This window comes from Haemorhous mexicanus, chromosome 3, assembly GCF_027477595.1.
Source record: "Haemorhous mexicanus isolate bHaeMex1 chromosome 3, bHaeMex1.pri, whole genome shotgun sequence".
Taxonomy (NCBI): Eukaryota; Metazoa; Chordata; class Aves; order Passeriformes; family Fringillidae; genus Haemorhous; species Haemorhous mexicanus.
The window spans coordinates 53,126,229-53,152,583 of record NC_082343.1 but is presented as its reverse complement, the minus strand read 5'-3'; the positions used below and the strand labels follow the sequence as shown (position 1 = coordinate 53,152,583).

Here is a 26,355-nt window from a genome sequence, read left to right as displayed (position 1 = left end):
TTAACTGTCTGGTATTTATTACTTTTTAATACAGAGAACTCACAACAAAATATTCTCTAACAACACACATAAATGATATCATAACCAATTATTTTAATTTCATCAACATTCATTTGCTATGTACATATTCTTCCATCTGCAAAAGTGCAATCCAAGAATGTCTCAACAAGAAACTTTTATGGACAAGTATATTTTTGAGGGGTTTTCTCACCAGTGGCCTTACGTGTTTGTCCTTGGTTACTTGGTACAGCAAAATGAGGAACACTCGGGAGGGGGAAAAAAAGGAAAGAAGAAAAATATGCTAGATGCCTCCCTTGTAGGAATATTCCTTATTTTTCCAATTAAACTCATTATGAATACACTGCTCATTACTGGAGATGTTAATGTAAATAGACTATAGGATAGTCTATGGTCTGGCTATAAAACACTGTCGTTTTAATGACTCTGCAGCATTAGAAGAACAATTTCAGGCTGTTCAAGTTGGTAGATGTCAAATTACACATCAGTGTGTAAAAGATGCCAATTTTGTTAGTTATGGTTATCAAAATTTATTTGTAGACATCTTACGGATGGATTAATTCAGTTTTACACATCCAAAATATGAAGCCTACCTAAATGCAAGCCTCTCCTATGGAAAGGAGAGGTAACTACTGGAAAGAAAAGCATTTGCACATGCAACTCCTATTACTATCACAAGGAGTATCGTGCACTTAAGAAGAGCAGAATGAACCTCCAAATCCAGAGGACTGCATTCTCATTTACAGAATATTGCAGGCAAATTTAATCTGAAGATGGGCCAGCTTAAAAAGAACACACAGCATCAGAGAAAGGAAAGGCAATGAAGAATAAACTAGCCAAATTAACAAAGCAAGCAGCTCCCTAGCTTGGGAGGTAATTTCCCGCATTTGTAAGCTCATGACTACTTCCAGTGCTAGCCAAGACAGGAAGCAACTGTGTTCTAGTTTAAGCTCCAAAGTAGCCATTAGGTCCCAAAGAAGTTGCATTTGCACTTCTACTTGGGCAAAGCCCCCGAAACTCTCCTGGCCAAAGGTGAGGGCTGACTGCTTGACTGGAATCTGCATGTTAGAGAAAATCGTGCATTTTCCAGTGACCCAAGAGCAGCTTTCAGTACCAACAAGAAGCAGGAAAAGCCTTTACAAATTAGAGATAATTTACTTTGGAGTGAAAGTTCAGAAGAACCTTTCTGTAGCTCAGCTGGCTTCCACTGAGGATCATTTTTACACTGCTATGTATGGTGCTAGCCTCCAGTTGAGAGATGTGTTTTACAAGAAAATAGGCATTCCTCAAGCAGTAGGTAAGACGCAACAGCAGAATTAAAAAGAAAAGCTGGCAAAGCACTTAACTGCTTTCTTAGGTAGATTTGTATGTAATTCCTTGTCAGTGTTAAGACTTTAAATGTGCTTTTCCCTTCCCATTTTCTCAGTCTGCTCCATTCCGGTTTTGACTTGGATGTATTACATAATCTCTCAAATACTTATTTTTAAAGCTGACCATATTTCCTTTATTCCATGTCCACTCATTTTTGATTATCACACATACAGGTCTAGAGAGGCATCCGAGAACTTAAAGGGCAGAATTATAAATTAAGCTACTCTAAGGGAGCAAACAAGTATCGAGGACAACTCCAGATCCCACTTCTCTCCTACCATGTGCACTGCACAGTGACACCCTCCCAACACTGCACAGAAAACAGCACACAATGCCATGTATCCCACATGGGAACTGACACCCCAGACTCATGATGTGTGACTGGCACTGAAGACTAAACCTACAGGAAGAGATGTATGTTTTAATTGCCCTCTTTAATTGCTTCATTACAGGAGCTTTGTCCTTGCTGTGTGATTTGAGGCCGCTGGGACAGCCGCTGCTTTCTGTCTGGTCTGGTTCTCAAGGTCCTGCCAGGCAACACAACTCCAACCTTGTCAGCCACCCTAACTCCAGCAGATTGCCCAACCACCATCCTTCTGGAGGAGTTAATCCAAATTATAATTCCATTGTTCTTCACAAGGGAAGTCTACACTGCACAGCTAATTAGGTTTTATCTGCTAGAAACCTTTTTCCTGCCCAGGTGTGCCCAAGGCCAGGTCCTGCTCCAATGCACAGTGGGTGCAGTGCTGGTCCCACTGCAGCTGGGCTTGGTGTAACTTTGTGGTAGCCACGAAAGGACAGTGTTGGAAGTTTCTCAAAGTCTTTCCCGTAATTCTCCCAGAAGAAGAAACAGGTTTTCCCAAAACTGATGCCAAGAGGACAACTGCACAAAACCCCAAGAATGTGCTCCACACCCAAAACCAAGCCCAGGAACTTGCACAGGAGGAGAGGAGCACCAGTGGTGAAGGCTACCACAGCCTGCTAACAGAGCTGCTCAGACCAGCCCTGCACCACATGAGCTGGGGGGCACCCAAGGACATTGCCACTCGAACTGTGCCAACACCCTGTGCACCTTCGGTACAACCTGAAGGGTAGCTAATGCTAAAAGGAGCTAATTCTGCAGTGGAGACAGCCAGGAAATAAAACTCTGAACTCTGCATTTTTACACACAAAGAAACATGGATACTCAGCTTGACTTTTATGTGCACGATAATTTCTTAATTTGGCAGAAAGTGTATCTCTCAGTCCAACATAGGAAAAATCACTATTTTGGCTTCTGACTTTTTTGTTTTCTTCCCCAGGGTGGCAGACTATCAGGGCCATTTTCAAGACTGTGATTTCAACAGATACACTCTAAAAAGATTCTGATTTGGAAAAACAAAAGACTTCAGAAGGAACACAAAATAATCCCACCATGTAAACAGAAACAAGCCCCACACTTGTCCAGTGGACAACACTTCATAAATACACCATCGAGAAAAGGAAAAAACCAAACGTCCCTTAAATCTCAGCTGATTTGAGAAACCAAGCAAAAGATTAATCACCTATTTTGAAAAATTTATTTAAGGAAGGGAGAAATGGGAGTCAAAAAACAACAACTGCAGAGTCTACAGGGCCAAGCTCTCTGATACAAATTCACTGCTTAATGCAGTCTATTATGTACAGCACAGAGGCATGTAGAAAGTAAATATGCTAAGTTTGCTTTCTTAAAACATCTCCTTGCTTTTAGATCCTAGACTGAACACAATTTTGAAAGACAAAGGTGCAGCAATTAGTTGTTTTAAAAAGTGATGACATGTTTTGTACTCAGCACCTCTCAGCTCATACAGGTCTGAGGGCCCAGACCACTTCATGGTTCTCCTTCCACACCAGCCACACAAGCCTGCAGCAGACAGCAAAGCCTCAGTCCCAGCAGGCACATACAATCACATCCCCATTCAGCTCAGCCAGTTCCTTTTCTAAAATGTCTGTGAAGAAACACCTTTAAATAAAGCATTTTAAGATCTCCAGCTTGTTTTGGTATGAGCAGATGACCCAGCTGGGCACATGACAGCCCTGTTGGAAGCAGCACTATTGCCTGCACTATAACTCAGTGAGGGCAATGCACATCGAACACACATAGCAGGAAGACACAACGCCAAAAGAATTCATTCAAGATTGCATTTTCTGGCACACATTTACATTCACTTGTCATGATACCTCAGTTTACCCCAGTCATGGGAAATCTGAAAGAAAGCCTCATGAGGGGACTGGCAACAGAGGGCCAGCTCCTGCACCCCTGGGAACCAATGCAAAAGGCTGAATGAATTCAACAGAGACAGAAACATTTTTTTCCAAGGATTTCCTATTTCCACCAAGCTGGAGGAACAACCCTATGCAATTACCCATTTTCCAACTGGACATATTTCTCTGTCCTTTATGTCTCCCCACGCCCTTCCTATAAACTGTATTACAACTATACAAAAAATAAACCCAAGTCATTTTTAGCTGAACTTTACCCCACACATGGGATATATTGAAAGGCCAGTAAATTGGCTTGCCTCCAGCCTTCACAGAGATCTTGTCAGGAGGATTCTGGTTTTAACAACATGTATATATACATATTAATATGTACACTGACAAAGAAGCTGCTCTTTCAGTTAGAAAAGAAATTAGATTTCATCACAGAATGAATCCTATAAAAAGATATGTAATAAAGTTGAAATACCCATAAAATAGCTATTACTAAAGCAAAGCTTTCGTCAATAAGCCTCCAAAACTTTAAATGAAGAAAATGGCTTCACAAAGTGGTAGTCTAGATTTCCACAGTGAGGACATTGCTGGACGTTGCTGTATTCAGAGAAATACTGCATGCCGATCCGCACATCGATTACTGGCTTCCCACAGTGCTTACAGTTCAGTCGAGCCTGCAACAAAGAAACAAACAAAAAAACCTTTTTGAAATACCCACACTCCCCTCAGCTTCTCTGGAAAACAAGGGGCCAGAGGCAGTCCCCTGTCCTCCCCAGCAGGAGAAGGGGGCAGTGAGGAAACTGGCAGTAGTGGGATGTGCTGGTAGGGACATTCCTCACCTGCGCTGGGAACTGGCAGGCACACACCATGCCTTTCAGATTAAAGACCACCACCAAATTCTGGGGAGTGGGTCACCTCCCACTCTGACTGATGGAAGGTAGAGAATATCAAGGTTTATTTTGTGCTGCTAAATCTCTGAATCAATTCCTCATTTCCCAGCACAAGAAGTGATGTCTCAATAAATCATTAATGAAGCATCAAAGCTAAGAGAGAGATTTCAGATTTGTGCCACCCATTTAGGTTGATGTCTGAGCATCACCTGTCTACGAAATATATCAGCATTTTAATCTTTTGGTTTAACAAATGTATAGCTTGATCTACTTTATCAGCACAACATGGTATCGTGTCACTTTAAGTGTCTATTTAAACATTTATAGTACATATCAGGTTATACAAACTAAACATCACTTCAACACACAAACTATTCTACAAAATCCAACTGAGAAAGAAGCAACATTAACTGGGTGGATATGAGAAATAATTCAAGGTCATAGGTGAGGACGGACAGAGCTATTAATATTCAGCTGTTGCAAAGAAGTGAGAGAAGAAATCTAGCTGAGAAACACAGCCCATCTGATACAAAGAAAGCAACAGGCAGCATGAAAGCTCAGCAAGCCCTTTGGAATAATCAAGAGAAGCAGAAGGGATTTGAGACTGTAAAGAAGTTAAAGAGTAAAAATGGCAAATGAGCAGCGAGGGCCTGCGCTGCACCACAGTTTAGCCTCACAGCCCAGTACACTAATGAAAGCTTCAGCTCTCCACTCAAAAGAACAAAAAGTATTGTCTAGGCCACCTGGATTTAAGGGATTTTCCTGGGTGAGGAGAGGAGGAAATTCTTAAAGTACTATCCCTGTTGAGACCAGACTCAAAAAGAAACAAATCAACAGCTTCACTGCTCTGCTTGAAATGCAGAAATTTTAAGAAATACAATCTACTAGGTTATGAATTTTTATGGAACTCTTAACCAAAGTGTTTTCTCCTTTACTACTGTCCAGCACCTCAGCTAAGAGTTAGTAATCTGACAATGGTTGCAGTTTGTTATTCTACATGCAAATTTGTGATGTAGAATTAAATATTTTGAAGTAAGGCACTAAATTATTCATAATAAATCCAGAACGGCAATTTGGAATTCTATTATATACCATATTTAAATGTCATTCTTCTGCATGCACAGAATCATCTGTAACAATCATGGTGAAACAATAATGCTTATTATCTGGCAATCACAGTCACTGCAGCTAATGCTTTTATAGTGAGTTCTTATACCATGTACTGTCACACTGTCCATTAATTATGTAATTAAGGCTATTGTATAATGAGCTCTTAAATCTTTTCTTGTACATTCAACAGAAACAATTCAGATTTGAAGCAGCTGACTTTCACAAAGGTAGCAAGTTAGTATCAGTGCTTTCCTCACCTTTAAAAGTTCCTATTTAAAAAAAAAGTTACAGCCTCAAGAGACACTAAATTAGGAGGTAATGTATCAGTCTTTAGTTATAACTGCTACCAATGTCACCTTAGCCAGCAGCAGCATCACTTGTCTTTTGAGCAACACATTTTGGTAAATACATTAAATTTAAAATGAACTGTCATTTTGCATATTGACAAACTGGTATTTCAGATGGCTTTAAAGTATGCACATTACCATGAAGTGATCCCAGTCTGAATGGGTGTATCTGCAAGGCTTCTGTCCTGACCTACCACCACCATCTGTGTGTCTGACTGAGCATCTGCAGCGGAGCACTGAGGCATTCCCAGACAGATGTTTTTTTCACAGCTGTCTACCCCTACCTGCACGGCAGAAGTGCTCTGTCTATCACATGGACAATTAATTCTCTGGAATGCAAACAATCCTGCTGTCTCAGACACACTCTGGAGTAGCCCCAAGCCTTAGATCTTCCTCTCTCAAGGCATAGATAGGTGAGTGTTTAATGAACTCCAAGTCGCCTCAGGCTGCGGTGGGTGAGTGCCATCACCTGGGTCAGCCACAACAAAGATTAAGGAGAGCTGAGTAATCTCCAAGCACAAAGGCACTTTGGACCTTTCTGTTCCCTAGGCACTTTTTCGCCTTTTTTGTTATGAAAAAACACAGTTTATGAACTAAAAAACCCTGGAACCATGAAACGTCTGCTCAAAAGGTGGAACTATACCTGGCACTAGTGGTGCTAGTGATGAAGCATCAGATTTAATTACCAATGCACTTAAAGGGGGCTTTATTTAAAAACATAAGTGTATTAACCACTGACCCTGGCAATGACTTTAGTCTAGCTAAAAGCCATTGTACCTCTGAAAACAAAGGGACAGAGACCCGTCAGCCCTCTTGTGCTGCACTCATAGGTACAGGCTGGAAAAGAAGGATGAAAGGAGGAAAGAGGGAAAAGACACACAACCTTGACTTAATCTAATCAGTTGGAATTTCACCTTATGAGTCTTACTTATGAATGGTACTAACCTGACAACAGGGAGATGCTGCCAGAATATCGTAGGTGTACATAGTTCCCAGCTGATGCCAGCTTCCATCCCATCGGGACTTGCACTTAATGCAGATAATTTTGTGAACTCCTTCTAAGCAGTCTACACAAACAGCATAGAGGTGCATAAGCCTTCCTGTGGACAGAAAAGACACATCTTAAGGAGCTGAAAAGAGAAGATTAAAACAGACATTTTCTGCAATGTGGTATCTGACCTTTAGTGATACTAATCACATCTTTTTTTTTTTTTCTTTATAAAGGGTGAATGATAAAGTAAAAAGTACTTCTCTACAGGAAATACACAGGCTTGACTGAAGCTATAGAGAACTCAGGAATTAGTCATCACCCTGCCCACTCTCCCTTACATCATCTGCTGGTAGGTCTTAGCAGAATATTTTATAAAAGGAGTTGCTAAACCTTCAAGAAGAGATGTCAGGTTAAGCTGTAAGATCAGCTGCTGTGTTTCCAAAACCAGAATATTGCCCTAGCTTCATCCCCACCTGACATAAGAAGTGGGGAAGTGCTGAAGCTTATTAGCAAACTTGGTACAGATTCATTTAACAACTTGCTGGTATCTTCCAGCAAAGAGGGAACCAACAACCTAACAGTCCCCATGGAAAAAAAAAAAAAAAAGCAACAGTCAGAAGAGAAAATGTTTTTCATGTACTTTCTTCTGACTCTTCATTAACAAGAAGTATATTTACATGATATATTGCACATACAAAGACTTTAACATGCCATTCAGAACTATGAATAGAAAGAGCTCTTTCATCACCTTAGGCTCTGTATGCACAATGACTTTCAAAACCTGAGTTACATTTATGTCCATAAAAAACAAGTGGCTCTGACTTGAAAATCAAATATTTTCACTACATACATGTGATTAAACTAACCAAAGAAAAACCTGGGACCCACTTTCACAAAAAACCAGAATTCCTACATAAATTATAAAGATCTAGCAGCTAGATTATGCCTGACTTTTAGTGACTAAATTGATCTCCAATTTAATAGCTGTCTATTAGAAGAGGCCTGACACTGAGTACTAATTCTGCAACATACCAGATTTTGCACTGCTATGTAAGACAGAGCTAAGCAGTAGTGAAATTACAGACCAGCCACAAAACAGGACTGTGCTCAACATGCATTCACCTTGGATTGCAATTTGTGCTCTTTAGCATCAAAGTACTGAACACATCACAAACTGTAATTCAACAGACACACATCTTGTAACTCTTCTACAAAAATGGGACCAAAATATTAATATTTTGATCTTACAAAATTAATAGTCTGTATTTTTAGTTGTTTTGGTTTTTAAGCCAAGTATTTTAGAAAAACAAGAAAAAAAAGACTCTTCTTAAAATATACATACAAAATAGACTTACTAGTGTGAGCTGGTAAAAACTGAGTTATTCTACACTGGCATGTTCAGGTCTAGAAAACATGATGGGATTAAACTAAAATGTATATAATATACATATAACATATATAATCAACTCTGTTCCTAAAGTGAACACTCAAAACTGGTGATGCTCCAACAACTCCATGCACAGCAGTTGAGCAGCAAGATAAGTTTCTTTCCCCATCTGAAGTTCTGCAGCATTTCTGCACTTTAAAATACTACATTCCCCCACCACTTATATTTCAGGATACTTTTGTATTGGAAATGAGGCACCTTAAACATGCCTGAAGTAACAGAAATGATTTTCTGTACTGAAAAGAAAATAACAGCCTGGAATAGCACCTTACAGCTTAATTTCATTTCAGAGAGTACTTCTGGTAAGAAACCACCTCACCCAGGACAAGGAAGCAAAAATTTTAACAATTAATTATTCACAGCAACTTGTCTGAACAAGTTTTTCAGATATATCATCCAACAGTTAAGTAATAATTAGGTTTAAAAAAAAAATTCAGAGTTTCATTCTTAGAGGCAAATGTTAACAAACAATGAGTTTCACTATTATTACTAAACCAGCTTTTTGTACTGATAAAATCACAAGCACATTGTGTGACTCCCCATCAAAGCAAATAAGCAAAGTTATCTCACAGAGGTATATTCTGTTTATCCTGGAACTTTTCTGGCTTGTATATTTGCCTATTGCTTTTTCTCCTTAAAGTACATTAGGCAAGACAATAGAAAGAAACAATAATGTTAGCGTGAATACAGTTTAGTGACTTAGGGCACAGTGATTTAAGGGAAGAAAAAAATAAAATACAAAGTTTACTGAGCAAAGGTATGTTACATAACACATATTATGACCACGCATGGGATACAATGTATTTTATCGAAGGGTGAGAAACTTTAATGCTAAAATACCTCTGGTTAATCCCATACCAACACACTTTTCAACACATAATTCTGTGCTTTTGACCACCAGATGAGAATACTTTCTCTGACTTATTTTAGCCATGCTGCCTGCTAGCAGGCTGCAGGACAGGCACATCCAGCCATGTACCACCCTGATCACTTAAGACTGGGCCACAGCTTTCAGGAAGAGCTGAAGCTCATGCTGGCCCACATTCATTTGTTTCTCCAAGAGGGAAACACGTGCTGTGGTCTCAACTCATCTGAGAGCTAGGACATAATCAAGACATAGCTCAAATACATGCAAGTTTGGAAATAAGTAAAAAACCTTCACTACTACACTGCTGCTTTAACACATCATATTAAAAGCTTACTCTTATTACATCCAACCTCTCCAGGCCTGTGTTAACAAAGGCCAGACTACAGCCTTTTCTGTATTTAAGAAATAATACTTTGTTATAAAACAAAACAGCCTTTTCTGTATTTAAGAAATAATACTTTGTTATAAAACAAAACTGATACTCTGTAGTCTGAAAGCAGATGAGAGACACCTCACCCTCGTCAGTGGTACAAATATAACTTTCAGCCAGGCTCCAGCACAGCCTGCCTAAATTGAAAAGGTGGTTTAAAAGGTTGGTGTGCATCCTGGAGTAATGTTCCCAAGAGATAAGTGGGCATGCATAAGCTCCAGAACAGATTGGCTGGAAAACCTTTCCATGGTCTACCTAGAAATCGGATCAGAACTTCTTTAGTTGTAAGCCCAAACACAAGGCATGGATCTTTCTATACAGCATCTTTTTTAATTCCTTCTAAGTGTTTCAATCTGATCCACATGAGTATTTTGGACATTACTTCAGGCTTTACAGAACTGCTTAAAAATGCGGAACCGGGATGAAAACCTGTAATGGCAGGGACAGGGCACAGAAAGCAGTTCCATCATTTAATGAAACCTAGCATGACTGACAGACAACCTGTACCTTGAAGGTGACAGGGAACATCATATTCAATCTCATCATGTCTCGATGGGCTAAGGAACAGGGTCCCGTCCACCAGCGGAAACTGTTCAAACACTGGCAGCGCCCTGTGGCACAGAGCACAGTTTACAACGTTCCTGTGGCTGGCACTGAGAGCAGCAAGGATGAACTTCCGAAGGTCCTCCCCTTGGCCCACCTGGGCATCGTCTTCCATCCGCACGTGGAAAGTATTCAATTTGTGCCTGGGGATGTGAGTGAGCAGCTCGGACAGATCGAGCCTTCTCAGGAACTGCACGGGGGTATCGAAGTGTCCTGATCTATGTGCTTGCAAGCCAGCTGCCCCGTAATCAAAATGTGCATTCCTGTACATGCCCCCCCCAGCCATGTTCTTCTTGTGGGGCTCCAGGTGAATGGCATTCTTCAGGAACTCTCCCAGGTACCGCGAGGAACGAGGGCCGCTGAAGTGCGTGGGGGCGAGGATGGAGTAGCCGGTGGGAGGGGACTGGCCAGGAGACACACAAGGCGAGCGAACGGCGTAGCTGCCACCCATGACACCCTTCTCCTGGGAGTTCTGCCTGTCCATGGAGTGCCTTCGCTGGAGGTCGTTACTCAAGCCTTTCTGCGGCTTGTTGGCCGGCCTGCCTTTTTTGGCCTCCTCTGCTGACTCTGTCATGGACCTTCCCGTACTCTTCTCCAACACTGATTTCTTCTTCTTGTCATCCTGCATTCGCTTCACCTGGTACCAGTCTGTGTCCTTCTTCAAGTGACCCTGCCCGCACCGACAGGAGCAAAACCGAAAAGCCAGGTCGTATCCCTTCTTGGTCCACATGTTTTGGCGACACTGCTTTTCGTTCCAGCTCCTGGCTCTGCCAATGCAATTGAACTGGACGAGGATGCTGCTTTCCCACTCGTAGAAGCACTGAAGGTGCATCCAAGTGCTGTAGGGACAGTGCTCGTTGTTGCATATAACCTTCTGGTAGTCATCCTTCTCCAGGTCCACAGGCCTCCCAAAGCTACAGATCAGCGGAGTGGCACAAGGGGCTTCTGTGGAAGGTAAAACAGATTCATTAATAACTTCATGGCCCATTTATTGCAGTACTTTCTTTAAACACTGTGACCGACACACCCAAGCTCTTACTAACAACCTGTGTACTACTAAAGGGCCACAAGCACCAGCTCCGGGTCACTGCAAAAAAAGCAGTATTTGCCAAAAAGAGATAAGCATGTGAAAGGAGATAAGGAAATGCACAAATAAAGAAAGAAGATGACACTACAGTCTGTGTAATATTCAAAACCAAAGCACCTCAGAAGCATTAGCCCTCCTCAAGTATTTGTGGATACCATTGCAAGGCATTAAGAAGCAAGGAGAAAGCACTGTGAATGTTTCTGGAGAGCTGCTTTGAAGCCTGAGAGGCAACATGGGGAGAACACACAGAGATGCCTGTTTGAAAAGCAAGTAAGCAATACAAGCAAGTAAGCCCAGCTTTGCAACCACGGGGAGAGGCAGGAATTGATCTTTTCTGAGGGAAAAGAAATTTCTCTTTTGGGGACTGAGCAAGAGATAGCAGCTAGGGAGAGAAAGAGTGAGCAGAGAACTTTGAAAAGCACGACAAAAAGCTTACGTTCCTAGTACAGAAAAGAGGGCCTCCATTACATTGCTTAGGCAAATATGGACTATATCACCACCACTGACCTTCTGGATAGCTAAATTTCACAAACCAAACAGTTCTGCGGAACAGACAGGTGAAAAAATCCAAATGCAACATGATATTTTATCAGCAAAGTAGCAGCTTTGCTATACCCTTGAGCAAAGAGCAGTTTACTTCAATTATCTCACAGCAACAATATCAGCTTCTATACAAAAAAATGCTCTACAAAAGAATTTTCTGCATTTATGAATCAATGATGTTTTTCAGTTCCTCACCAAAGTACCACAGACTCCATATGATTCCCATTGCTGGCTGCTCTGTTGCAGCTGGGAGGCTCAAAGGAGATTGGAAATTTTCTACTGGAGTTCTTATAAAAACTTTTTAGATGCTGTAGCAGGTTGACCCCCACCACAGATGCTTACTCAATTATGACAAATACTTCTTCTTTGTATTTCTGTCTTCCTAATTCTTCGACTTCATCAGAAAGTACTGCTCCAACAGAGCTGTCAGGCTGCCTTTTAACCTCTGTATGGCTGCTTTCAAATATTAGCAGGCTTCTTCCAGGTCTTCTGTGGTCAAGTGCTGCCTCACCCTATCTAAAACACAGCACTCAGCTTCCTGAAGTTCCACTCAAGTCTCAGCCAGAGCCCTAGGACTTATGGCAGAGCCTTGAGGAGAGAGACTGCCATGACTGAAGATTTTTCCCCCTTAGGACTCAAATATCTTCCTGATGAGCAGGTAAAAAAACCACCACTCTGTTGCATTGTTTTTAATCCCATTTTTATCACTGCTTGCACAAATAACTACATAATTTGCAGCAGAATGAGAGGTTTTATGCTCCTAGATGTACTTTGACTCCAACTCTCAGTATGAGACACACTCTCCACCATCACCTGTCCTACAGCAGTAATACACAACTCAGATGCTCTGTGACAACAGATCTTTGCTGTGCTAGTGGTCCCTTTCCCAGCAAGGTTTTGGAAAAGGCTATAAACAAACAAAATGTTCAAAGCTACCTTCAGGAAATTCAAGATTACTGAAGTTCTTAAAACTTACTTCTATCAAAGAAAGAGGCACACATTGCACAGAAAAACTTTCCTGAGCCATTCCCTGGAAGATGCCACATCATTCACTTAATTTCTCTCTGTTTCTAATGCCAAAAGTGGCACTTGCAAGAAGAGTTTGTCTGCAATACCCTTCCTTCAGGGAGTAGCCTATAAATTGCCAGCAAAACACATTCCCAAAAGCTTTTCAGTCATTAAAAACAAATTACCAAATTGTAGGGAAGAGAAAAAAGAGAGGCTCTCCCTAGAGACTCTTTGGAAGTTCCTGCTACAATGTGACAGAGATTCTGTTAGTGGTTGTCTCACATCTCTGAAAAGCCCGCTAAGAATGTGCAAGTTTGGAGAGGTCTTTGAGAAGCAACAGTTTTATTGGCTACCAGTGACTAATTTTTCTCCACTCTTTTACTGAGTGTTATTCAGTATAATGTTGTTATTATTTACTATAATGCTGTTGTCCAAGAGCAGAAGTGAGAGATACCTTACCTGCTCTGAAGCAAAATCTGTCAGTTTACCAGTTCAGAGAGTTTTCCCACCCATTCTCCCAGACTTTTATTCAAGTCACACTAGCACAGCAAGCACCTCTGCAAAGCTCTTCTTCGTTGTCAGTCTTTCCTTCACCATATTTAAGGTTTGAAAGTATAGTTCACAATTATAGCATCCTTATACAATTGACCTCAGGCCAGTTAACTGAACCCATGAAAGGCAAATTATCAGAAGTCATGTGAGGCAAGGTACCAGAGGCACCAATATGAACAATTCTCACTTATGCATTTCCTTTATTCATCTATTTTGGTAGATATTCCTTTCCACGATTACAAGAAGGTAGCAAAAAAAAAAGAACATGCCAAAAATCCACTTATGCTCTCACTGTTTCAGAGAGTAAAAGTTCTAACAGTTGCAGGTATAATTATAGCTGACAGCTGAGAAAGTACTACACAGACAAGTCTAGAATTGAATACAGACACTACACTTGTTCATCCATACCAGCACAGTTACCTGACTAAAAAGGGAAAGTGTTTCCTTGATCAGCCTTTGAACACGTTTTTGAGTTTGTATGCAAAAACATATGATCTCTAGTTCCCTGAGAAGTTTACAGACTCTTTCTCACTATCTGGACAAAAAATGAAATTAATAAAATAAGTGACTGAAATACAAAAACCATCACCACAGCCCATGTATTCCACAGACTGTGTCTGCAGTTACTTAATTATGATCAGGTACTGGGTGTCTAGAGGCTAAAATAAAGGCAACTTTCAACAGACTTTTTTCCCCTTTTCCTAGTCAGTCAATACTGTGGAATACGATCTTCTCCAGCTTCTCCTTAAGAACTTACAGACACCAGATTACGTGAGGAACTTCCCACACAGCAGAACCATGGGCAAGAAAAGGCAAAGCTGCAAGTTCTGGACAGCGATGTCTTCTTCAACTTTTAAGTTAACTAGATGATGGCGAAGTTTTCACACCTTCCCTCATCTGATCTGCTATCTACACAGTGTGAACTGGCTGGTCACATAACCACCCCAGCAAAAGCAGGTCTAGAGCAGCTGGAAGACAGCAACAGAATTAACAAAAGCCTTCCACCATGCAAAAGACCCCAATAAACTGTTAAATGGTGCCACTGAGATTGCTTTGGAAAACGCCATTGCTAAGAGGAGAAGCTGGTGTCTACTCACCTCTTCTGGGGACTCATCTGACATTTCACTACTGCCACTGCAGCTGCATGGGAAACACTCCAGAAAGCTAAGAGGTCTCTCTGCCATGTTGCCACGCTCCACAGCACAGGTTATGCCACGCTAGTCAAAGCACCTGCTTTCACTGATGCAGATTTGCTTTTATCAAGTCTGCTGGTTTGGAGAAGACCTGGATTAAACTGCTGCAGTATTTCCACAACAGAAACTGAGAAGCCCGGCATGGCTAATTTAAGTTGTCTCAGCAGAAAGTTCTGTTGTTTTCTGTAGTTTTCCTGTATTTAAGAAAGCAGAAAATTCCACTACCTGAAAAGCATAAAAAAACCCCAAGCCAACATTTGGTTTTGCCACACATTTCAAATTATCTGTACAAAACAGACTGTGCAGGACCGAACATCCCTTGCAGACTTCTCTGCACCCCTGTCTCCTGCCAAACATAACCATGCCACATGTTCCTCCATAAAGAATAAATGAGAAACAGAAAACAGCAATTTTTGTGCAATTTCTCCAGTTCAAGGCAAGAGATACGCCTTAGAAGCAAAGGAGACAGCACTCAGATCAGTATGGGAGCCTCCTTCTAGGTAATGAGAAGAGCTCTTCCCATCAATTCACACCCTTGAAAGTGGTCTGGGTTATTTAATCACCATTTTATATATGAGACAGAACACTTTTTTTCAGTATTACAACACCTTAAAAATTTTTGTTATCAAGCCCTTGTACTTCCCGTAATTTGAAATAAATTTTAAGATATTCTTCAAAAGGTCAGAGCTAGAATCATTGTCCTAATGTTTTATGATGACAGTGTTAACAATTACTGTCAAGAGAGATTATGATGGGAAGTAAATAGAAATTACATGGCCAAACTGCCCATCCACACCTAAATATAATTTGCTTCCAAGTAGCTAACAGCTCAACAAGATTCTGGTTTCCAAAGCTATGAAACTGAACTTCAGGGAAAATGAAAGATTACACGGTATCAGAGCAACATCTAATCTCCCAGCAGCTCCTTTCAAAAGAATGCCAAAATAAGGATAAAAGAATTTCTGTTTAACTCTCAGTTTCAAGATGGGTTTCACAGCCTAAGAGAACAAAACAAGACAGTGTGCAGTTCTGTGGAGCAGAACAGCTTCAACATAGGCTGTCAAGTTGCAACTACAAGCGTGTGCTGCTTCTTTCAATACATTATGTTTCCACATAAAAAAATAAATGTTTTCTCATATTCCTCTGTAGTGATTTGCAACAGGGATTTTGAAAATAGTTGGAAGGAGCAGTACATAAATGTCTTCTAAAACAGAAATAACACACGACATTCCAAACACGTGTACATTTGTGCAAAGACAGCTCACTGTTTAAACAAGGTTGTGTTTTATATTTGACAGAGTCACCATAAAATTAACTTTTCTTTCGAAAATGAGAATATGACAGAAGACTGCAAGGAACCTGGATTGGTTTTTCTGGCTTTTCCTCATTTTTTCTGTTCAGGTTTATAAACATCCATCAAAGCCAGGAATAGGAATAGAAACAAAACATCTGAGAAATACCTCTTTCAACAACAACAACAACAAAAAAAATCCTCCCACACGAACTGGTTCTACCTTTTAATAAAAAAGAAAGGCAGTATATGAAGGCCATCCTTCCCATTTTATGACCTAAATGAAAGCAGCAGAACAGCTGCCTGAGGAACTCCCCTCTGGTGAAGTATATTAAGGAGAATGCTGTTTACTTCTGTTTACACACCCATCATAAAACCAAAGATGCACCCAGCAAGCCAAATGCAATGATTCCATGGCTTCAGTTTCGTGACTGCTCTCATTTGTTCCAAGCCCTCAATGCAGGTGCCTAAAGCAAAATTCGCTCTTCCCCTGCTATGGTCCCACTTCATCCATCGTGTTAAGCACCAGAGTTTTTCAGTCAGTGGACAGAAACAGATAATTATTTCCCCTACTCGTCGGCATAGGTTTCAGCTCACTGCACAGATTTGCCATGCCTGGTAAAACTCAGGGGAGGTGTTAAACATGTGAGGCTGGGGGCAGAGGGAGAGGGAAGCGCGGTGGCGCTGGACGAGACAGCCCTACTGTCATCTTAAAACAACTGCCAGGCAACAGGAGGTTGTCAGGGATCTGCAAAAAGAAATTATCCCCAATAAAAGGGAAAGGTCTTGGCACCGGATTTGTTGCAAAACATTTGCTGCGGTTTGCTCTTGGTCTGCTGCTACTCTAGCATATCTTCATCTATGCCAAGGACACACTAGTTGCCAGCACATTACCTAGGCCAGAAGGGTTCCCGTGGGACACACACCTTGCAAACCAAGCACTTTAACCTCTGCCCTGCTTTCTCATGAACACTGCTCTCTTCACAACCTTACACAGCCAGGAATTGTTCACTCTGCCAGCCTGAACCAGAGCTGAGTCATTCCTGGGGAAGGCCACTCCCTACCAACCATCTGCACAAATCTTCTGAATTTCCTCTGCCATCAGCATAGCTTTATTTTAATTGAAGTCATACAATATTACTGCAGTAACACTGTAATGCAGCTGTAGAAAATAAAACACCACCACAACAAAACAGACAGAAAGAGAAAACTTGAATTAAGTGTCTGATGGATTTGCTTTGTTGAACCTTGTAATACAATCTAATATTCCAAAGATTACCAAGATGTGACAAAATGGCATTGTCATACTCATAACCAGTTAAATAGTACAAATTATATGGCAATACAGAAATGACTGGCCACTTTCCTAAGAGCCTAAGTGCAGCAGAAGAATGCAATAAGAAAAAAACGTTTCAAGAGTTGATCCAAAAGGCAGGCTTGGATCTTCAGTGCAGCAGCAACAACAAATAACAGCTGACAAACAGTAAGAGAAGTCTTTCAAAACAGCTCAGCTCGGGGCTTACGCTGGTAACATGCACTGATGATGACTGACATCTCCTCAAAACTTCTTAAGCAATCTTTGCCGAATGATCAAGACGAAAGCTTCCAGGAGGGAAGGGAAAAACCAGCACAGCAGCACCTGGTAAGCCACTCTTATCACAGGCTTCTTTCTGTGCCATAAGACTTCCTCGTGCTCTTGGAAAGAGAAGCTAAGGCCAGCAGTCCAGTCACAGTAAGCAACAGACAGAGCCACTGCCCCTGCAAGGAGGAGCTGTCTGGAGTCAGTCTGGCTGATAGATTTACATCTGTTATGCCCCTACATATTGACATTGTCAATAGGTGCCAATCCAGAGCTCAGTCCTGCCCCCAAGGACCATGCAGCTGCAGGCAACACCTACTAGAAGGGATTTAAGGAGAACAAAGCCATAAGCAGCCCCTTCCCTCATGCTTTACCCCATGTGCAAGATGTCACTAATTCTATTGAGTAGTAACATGAAGTGATCACCTTCCCCTAGAACAGATTTCCAGTAATCTGGAGCTGCTAAACCCTGGTTCAGCTGAGAATTTAGGTGATGAGACTCCCAGAGGGCTCAGTAGCTACTAGAAGCATCTCCACGCACTTCACTTATGCTAACTTCACATCTGACTCCAAGGCAATCTCTTCACAATAAAAAAATAAATTTAAAAAGCACACCTAGCAACTTCACAGTAGCAGGAAAATACCACGGAAATCATGAAGGCTTAGCTCATACTGCCACATTAACACCTTCTAACTAGCAGCACAGTCTGAGCTAATGCCTGTTTATGAAATCAGCAACCAGCATGTGATACAGTTATCTGCAGCTCTCATTCAACCACCCACTCCCAGCTCAACCATCACCTCACCAAAGCAAGGCAGAAAATCAAGACTGAAACAGTACAAACTAAGGAAGATAGGCACTTACATGTGCACAATAATTTTGTAGCTTGTTTACACAACCATCTGTGCTCCAAGCTGAACCTACTGCCTACGCTGCTGAAACCCAACAGGAGAATTCATATGGTCTTGTAGAAATCACCATCATCTGTACAATTATCATCAGCCAACTTAGCCAGTTTCTTTCCATTTAATATGTGTTGTCCAAATACAGACAACAGTCACAAACAAAAGCTTTGGCTGTTGCTTGGGATATATATACTCTCTCTGTACAGGAGAAATCTTGCTCTAGCTTGTGCTGTAACACCTGAATCCAACTGGAAATATGCCCAGAGAACAAACCTAAGCCTCCTCCTGTATCAGTACCAGGACAACTATGCACCCCCAATACTCCCATGTGGGCTCTGATTTGGTTTAACCAGGTCAGAAGACAATTGATTCTCTGTGCCATAAGCAATCATGCCCCAGCTAGGAAGACTCCTCAGCATCACGTGGATTTTTCTGATGACTTCTGCCATGGTGAATGCAGAGATTAATGACCATCTCAAGACTGGTGGGCCTTAATGTGTTTTGAACACTGGCTGTTGCTTAGCCTGCACATGAATTGTCCCCACAGAAAAGCACTGTAACCATTAAATCCTCTCACTTTAGCCTTCCAAGAGCTTTCAATAACTTGAACTGCTACAGAGAACTAACTTTGGTGCTTCAAGAAACAGTCATTCTAATAATAACAACTAAAGCAGATTCTACTGCACTTGCCTTAGCAAGTTTTCAGTGGCAAACCCCAACTCATGCTGGAAATAGAGATAACTGTGGCATGCAGTAGATGCACTCACACCAAGCACAGATGTAAACACTGCAGGCTGGACTCGCTCAGACTGAGAGCCAGCTAGCCACCACACCCAGCCCAAAAGCACAAGAAGGCAAGAGACAAAGGAAAGCAGGTTGAATTAAGGGGTACCAACACCTCTTATATTTTCAAATCTAGGCGTATTTGTGTCATTGGTCCATCCTTCCCAAGTTTCAGTGTGACAGACTGTATTTTATTTTCCACGCTAAAGGCTAAAGAAGCTGGCAGAAACTCAGTGGGAAACAGGAGATGCAGTACTCAGCATCTCTTCAAGACAGCAGCTCCTGATGTGAAGCTGTTCATTCCCAGACATCTCCCTCACAATGCCAGGCAGGTTCCCAGCCCTGTCATATACCATCCCTGGCACCAGTGTGGCACACAGAGACCGCAGCTGGACACTGCTCCCACAATGGGTATGGGCAGCACACAAGGGGAGATGGGGAGTGCCAGGCACACTCAGCAGCCAGGCTCCAACAGAAGCTACCTCCTCCCCCAGCAGGTATCCTGGGAGACAGGAGCAACAGCAATATCCCTCTCAAGCCCAGGAAGGAGGACTGATGGATTCTGAGAGACAGACAGAAAGGCATAAAGGTTGAAGTGAATGCTCTCAAGATAAATGTCACTGAAGTCTACCAGGAAATGCCAGTGCTCCACTCAAAATCCCACAAGCTTTCTAAACGGAATTACCCACTCCAGTAACTACTGCTTCAAGAGGCCTCTTTGAAATTATTTGAATTTCTATCAAAAGAGTTTAAAGAAAGCCCATGCTCTATTAATCCTGTTACAATTTAGACACCTTGAAGATTAGCTGTAGTATTTTACTCTGAGATGAATGCAAGGTTCTCCTGTTTTTTCCCTTACACATGGTGCAGGAAGAAAAGCAGAGAGGGATGGACTTCTGCCAGCCGTGACAGTACTTCCATATCAAAGGATGTCTCAATATACAAGGCTGTAAGCAAGGCTGAAGAAAACTTACAAATGTCTCCAAGGGCTAGAAATCATTTTGTTACTACTTCTTAGATCACTGTGAGTAAGATATGGGATGAGTACAGACAAAGCAAAACTATGAGTTCAAAAACTGTATTTCCTTGTATGAAACAGAGCAAACATCAAGCCTAAACCTTATTCATGAAAGCGCTACACTTGAGCAATAACTAATCACATGAACACAGAATCTTGTCAGGGCACTGATAACCATTTTGATAGCAAATAACTTAAAAAAACCAAACTTAAATGGGTGTGTACTTGCATGCATGAAAGGATAATATTTATTTTACTCAGTAACACCATGAACATGATTCCATTTGCAAAGATTTGCAAAACACGAACTGCATTTGCTACCAAAGCATGTAATTGCATAGTTTTCAAATCCTAAAACTAACATGAAAGTCCTTTTGAACCTGATTTGCATTGATAGAGACAGTGAAATTTGCATTCAATTGATTTCTGCAGTTAGAAGAACACAATGGTATTAGAAGGCAAAATTATTTCCCCTTAGTAAATTAATAGGTATTAAATTTTGTAGTCACTGCAACAGAATAGAAACTTAATTTTCCAGGTGGTCTCACTGATACCAATGGGACTCCCTCAGGCTAAATAATCAGAAGGTGCCAATACTGAACATCACTAGAGTGCCAAACTGGAACTGGATGTTATTTGCAGCAGGGAACATTTGACAGCAAATATTAATCCGGGCTTAAATACTACAACAATTCATTCTCTGAAAACACATTTTAAAATTAAACATTGCATTGATGAATTTTATGTCCATCTTTAACTATCCTACATCCAGGATATAATTATTTCTTTTTTAATAAATCATAATTGTTGGTCCGTCACAGTGTTCAACACATTAGTCACTGTTGTGGTTACTGATTTCCCTCTCCATACACTTTTCCTACATTAGCATTTTTATTTAAAAGTGGATCTTACAAATTTGTGAAACCCAGGCAAAGTGTTCAAAAGCACTCAAATCTGACTGCCAGCAGCTCCACCTGCCAACCAAGCAACTCACCAGACCTGCCACTCGTGCAGCTTAAGGGCTCACCTATGGTGGGGGGAGAAAAAAAAATATCTTAAAAAAGGTGGCCAGTACACTGTAGGACAGTGATTTAGAGACAGTTATGCTGTGAGGGTATTTTTAGTTTAATTTGGCTGGCTTTCATGAATTACATGTTAAAGGGAAAAAGCACAGCTAAGGAGACACAGCTTTTTCTTTTCTCTAGTCTTCCCACAGCAACAGTGCTGGAGAGAACAGAGTGACAATGACAAAGGGATGAAGCAGCAAGATGTTAAGACAGGGATCACCAAGTCCTCAAAAAAGAGAACTTGGCTCTACTGGACAATGAGATGAAGAATGGAAACAAGGCAAAGAAAATGGATAGAATAAGAAATATTAGGGTCAGAAACAACTCTATGTCAAGACTAGAGCAAGACGATTAGAGGATAAAGAGGCAGAACAGCTGGAACACAGAGTCTGAAAGTGTCCAGCCTCAGCAAGGCAGAGACAGAACAGGAATTTGTTCCTCAGAGCCTCAGATCTAAACCCTGTGGATTTTCCTCTTCTGATGATGGGGCAAATTATCCACAAAATGTCACACTCGTTTATGTCTGCAGATGAAGGTAACCAACTGCTGCCATCAGGAACACTGCCATCGATGGGGTAAGTGCAAAATCCCATGCAGTTGCTGGTATAATTTTACACAATCACAGCACAGATTTTATACAAAGTAACACAGAAAACTAGCTGGAAAATCATAAAATTGAAACCTTTTTTAGAAACTTCATTCAATCACTCTGAAGACAGGTAACCTAAGAAATGAGACTTTCTGCGACACCACATCTCACTTTCCCTGTGCACTGTGATACTGTTAAACCAGTCCACCCACACCCTATAACCCCCTGTCCATGACTCGTGAATCACTTAGTGCAGAAAATGGATGCACTTCGGTCAAGAAAGATTAATCTACCATATGGTCTGATGGAAGAGATAGGAAGAGAGGACATAGCCAGAGAATGTGAATCCCCCTTGCAGGCATCATCCCAATACCTGCTGAGAAATTGAGAGTGCAAGGTAAGAAAAGCCATCACATCTGGTCAGTGGTTGTGCTCTCTGCCTTCCTGATTCCCCTGCGGGAGTCTAGAACCCTTCAAGCGCAGTTTGAGCTCTGAACACACAAAAATTGAAACATCACCAAAAAACCCATAAAAAATGCCCTGTTGGGGGGCAGGAGAAAAGTCTGTTGACATTTCTCAATCATCATGCCAAAAACTGGCTGATAGTTTAAAGAAAAAAATTGTGCAGGGATTGAGGAAAAATTTATCAAAACGTAGAAGTGAACTTTCCACAATAAAGGGATGCTGTAGTGGTAGTTCCCAATCACATGGCACAGCTAGTCAGGGCTGCACAGAGAAGCCCAGAGGAAATTAAAAATTCTGTTTCATTATGCCACATGGATGAGGGGCAGAAACAATACATGGACCACAGAACAAAGTGTGAAGACTTATAAAAACCCCCTGTCTGAATCACTGTCTCTTCATGAGCAAAGTAGGGTCCTGATGTGACTGCGTAATTAGACCATCATACTGACATCACAATGCAAAGCCAAGGTCTGCACAGACATTTTCAACTGCTAAATCTGCTGCTTTCATCTCTGCATACTTCTGTCTTGCCACATTAATGAAAGCAAGCAGGTTATGTCATTAAGATCATGCACTGCATTCCCAGGGTACAGGTGGAGCAGGAGAGCAGTGACACCAGACACACACAAATTACACTTTAGCAGCACATGGTGACAATGGGGAAGAGAATGGGGAAGAGAATGGGGAAGAGAATGGGGAAGAGAATGGGGAAGAGAATGGGGAAGAGAATGGGGAAGAGAAGAGAAGAGAAGAGAAGAGAAGAGAAGAGAAGAGAAGAGAAGAGAAGAGAAGAGAAGAGAAGAGAAGAGAAGAGAAGAGAAGAGAAGAGAAGAGAAGAGAAGAGAAGAGAAGAGAAGAGAAGAGAAGAGAAGAGAAGAGAAGAGAAGAGGAAGAGAAGAGAAGAGGAAGAGAAGAGGAAGAGAAGAGGAAGAGAAGAGGAAGAGAAGAGAAGACCCGGGGTCTCACAGGACCAGTGAGCCTGGGCAGCATGAGACACAGCATGCAGCTGCACAGTCCAAAAGCAGCACTGCTAGGAGCTTCCCTGCAACCCAGCAGACTTAATCCACAACCCAGGTAGTCTCCCACGAACAGTCAAGACTTGACTGTGTACAGCAGAACTCTATTAACCCCACCACTCACTGCAGCAGGCCACATCCTCCATAAACTGCTTAGTGATCAAGCAACCCTCAAGTGCACAGCCTCTTAGAAATGTCTGCAGTCTAGTAATGGGCTAGTTGCCTCCAGGGTGATGGCTACAGCACAGAGCTTCATTTCACATTCATTGGGTTTGAAGACTTGAGGGAATCTGTTATCATTGTCTAATCTTTTCCCTGCACATGAGCCAGATTCCCAATTCTGCAGCACAACCTGAACCAAAACTGTTGAAAGCTTTGCGCTTACCAGAGAAAATACACTTTACTAAACTTACAGCTCAGCATTATCTGATGGGCAGTAGCAAGTGTAAAACAAAGCTAGCAACCACATCTACCCCTCCAGCCTTCATGATTATCAGAAAATAAAAGTATGATGAGATGCAATGATCGTGTCAAGGCAAAGATCAGGTGTGCTGACCAGACAGCATACAGCAAATGTTGAAGCCAAGGCTGCATCTCTGTGGTGAGAGGGTAAAAAAAGGGAAGTGAGGGTTTTGGTAAAAGAGTCAAGGGATGCTTCTGACCACTGAAGCAATATGGAAACAGGGAGAGAGAATAAAGGAGCACCTCAGGTTAGATGTGAGAAAGGCAGCCTCTTCTGAGGAAGCTGGCCAGCACAGGGGAAGGCAACACCAAGCATGTGGGACACAGCCTTAGAGCAGAAAAAGACTGATAACAAGGCCAGCTAGCGAGCTGTACCACTACCAGCATTCAGCGGCATTGCCTCCTGTGGCACCTGCAGATGGAACAGCACCTCATCACCCACAGGCAATACAGCCACACCAGAAATGCACCACGGCTGCCACTTGTGCTTGAGCAAAGCAAAAATTCGAAATATTGCTTCTCCCCATCCAGAGAAAAGCCAAGGCATAAGACATCACCTGCAATGTGGATGTTGGATATATTACATTACCATACTGAAGTCATGATAAAAATACTCTAGCAATATTCTAACTCCTGTTAACCTCTCTTTTTTTTTCCCCTTGTTCACTCACTTAAAGAAAATAGTAAAGAAAAAACCTGAAGCAAACCCAAAAAGGAAATTCTAATCATTCTCCATGATTCTCTGGAGTAATACTCTCACAAAAGCAGTCTGGCAAAGACCTTGTTTGCTAAAGTGATTAGTAATTAATTGATAATATTTCCAAAGAAAAGTTTCCATTAAATAATACATGGGAATCAGACATCTTGAAAACCAAACTATGACAGTTGGAAGTGCCTTTCTAACATCCATAGGCAAAACTACTGTCACAAAGCATAATACCAGTTGTAGCCACCCTCCCACTTTTTGAAAAGCATGGAGAGTAAAAAGCTGAAATCCAACTTAGGAGAGGAAAAAAGTGAAGAGTAGGGACTCTGCACAGCAGTTTGCAAACGTAGCAGCAGAACTAAGAGGTGGGGTTTTTTGGCTTAGCAAAACTGTAATAAAATCTTTGCATGCCTTTAGTTTTAGCCTGACGCATCCTTTTGTAGCGAAACAAACATGAATAGCAATTCAAGTTTCTGCAAGGCACCACCTTATCAAAACCGCTGCGAAACAAAATCCAACCCACCGACCAAAGGCAGCATAAAATGGTTGATGAGAAGTGAGCACGTTGCCCTGACAAACCCAACTGCTGTACAGCGGCAAACAAAACTGACCGAAAAGCAGGACTCCATTTTTAATCGTGACGGAATAAAGCGGGCATTTTTCAACGGAGCTCCGGATCAGCCGCGGCGCGGCTGCTGCCGGCGAGTGCAGCGCTTCCCGCCCGCCGGGGATGCGCTCTGCCCCCGGACCGCGCTCCCGGGCCGCCCGCAGCCACCGCGCCCGGCTGCCGCGGGCTCCCGCCGCTCTCAGCATCGCCGCCGGGCGGCCCCCGACCTCCGGCGGGTCACCGGGCGGGGACATCCCGGCGCGCAGCCCCCGCCCCGCCGGGTGTTTCGGGGAGATCCCGCCGGCGGCAGCCGCGCAGGGCCCGGTCGCCACCGGCCCGCTGCCCCGGGCACCCGCTCGCACAACAACCCCGCTCTCCGGGCGCGCCCCCGCCCCGCGGGTCCCCCCGCGCCACCTCCCCGGTCCCCGCCGCCGCCTGCGCCACGGCGGGAGGCCGCGGGGCCCGGCCCGCCGCTCACCGCTCTTGACGTCTCCGGGCGCCGAGCCGCCCGCGGCCGCCGCGCCGCCCGCTCCGCCGCCCGCTCCGCCGCCGCCGCCCGCGGCCGCCGCTCCGGCTCCGCCGCCACCCGCGGCACCGCCACCCGCCGCCGCCGCGGCTCCGCCGCCCGCCGCCGCCCCGTTCTCCTGCTCGTCGCCGCTGCTGTTGGCGCGCTTGTTCTTCTTGCCCTTGCCGCCCTTCTGGTTCGGCATCGCGGGCCCGGCCGCCGCCGCGGCGGGGCGGGCGGGCGGGCGGCGGCGGCTGCGGAAGGCGCCACCGCCGCTACCTCCGGCTCATGGCGGGGCGGCGGCGGCCGCGCTGCGCTGCGCCGCGCCCGCGGTGGGCGGTGGGGCCCGGGGGGCCGGGCCCGGGCCGGGGAGGGTGAAAGGCGTGTCCCTCTGTCCCTCTCGGCCGCCCGCTGCCACCGCCCCTCTTCCTCCCGGAGCAGGCGCGGGCGGGAAGCGGCGTGCGCTGCGAGGGGGGGCTGGGGCTGAGCCAGGCGCGGGCGGCGGGAGGGGCTTATCGGGAGAGGGAAAGCCCCGCTCCTGCCGGTACAGGCGGGGGGCGCTTGCGTCTCCCGGGAAGGGGAGGTAGCGCTCTGCCGCTGGGAGCTGGAGCTGTAGTGGCACCCCCGCCGCCGGGGCGGGGTGAGGAGCGAGCGGGGCCGGGGGTCTCCGT

General features: G+C 43.4%; 1 protein-coding gene across 1 annotated transcript; it reads right to left on the bottom strand.

The window, feature by feature from the left end:
• HECA (hdc homolog, cell cycle regulator) lies at positions 1 to 25,917 on the bottom strand. The gene is made up of 4 exons (XM_059841846.1): positions 25,658 to 25,917; positions 10,212 to 11,252; positions 6,914 to 7,068; positions 1 to 4,295 (listed from the first exon to the last, which is right to left on the bottom strand). The coding sequence occupies exons 1-4, from the start codon at positions 25,887 to 25,889 to the stop codon at positions 4,131 to 4,133; spliced, it is 1,593 nt and encodes a 530-aa protein (XP_059697829.1). The 5' UTR covers positions 25,890 to 25,917; the 3' UTR covers positions 1 to 4,130.
• Between the last annotated feature and the right edge of the window lie 438 nt (positions 25,918 to 26,355).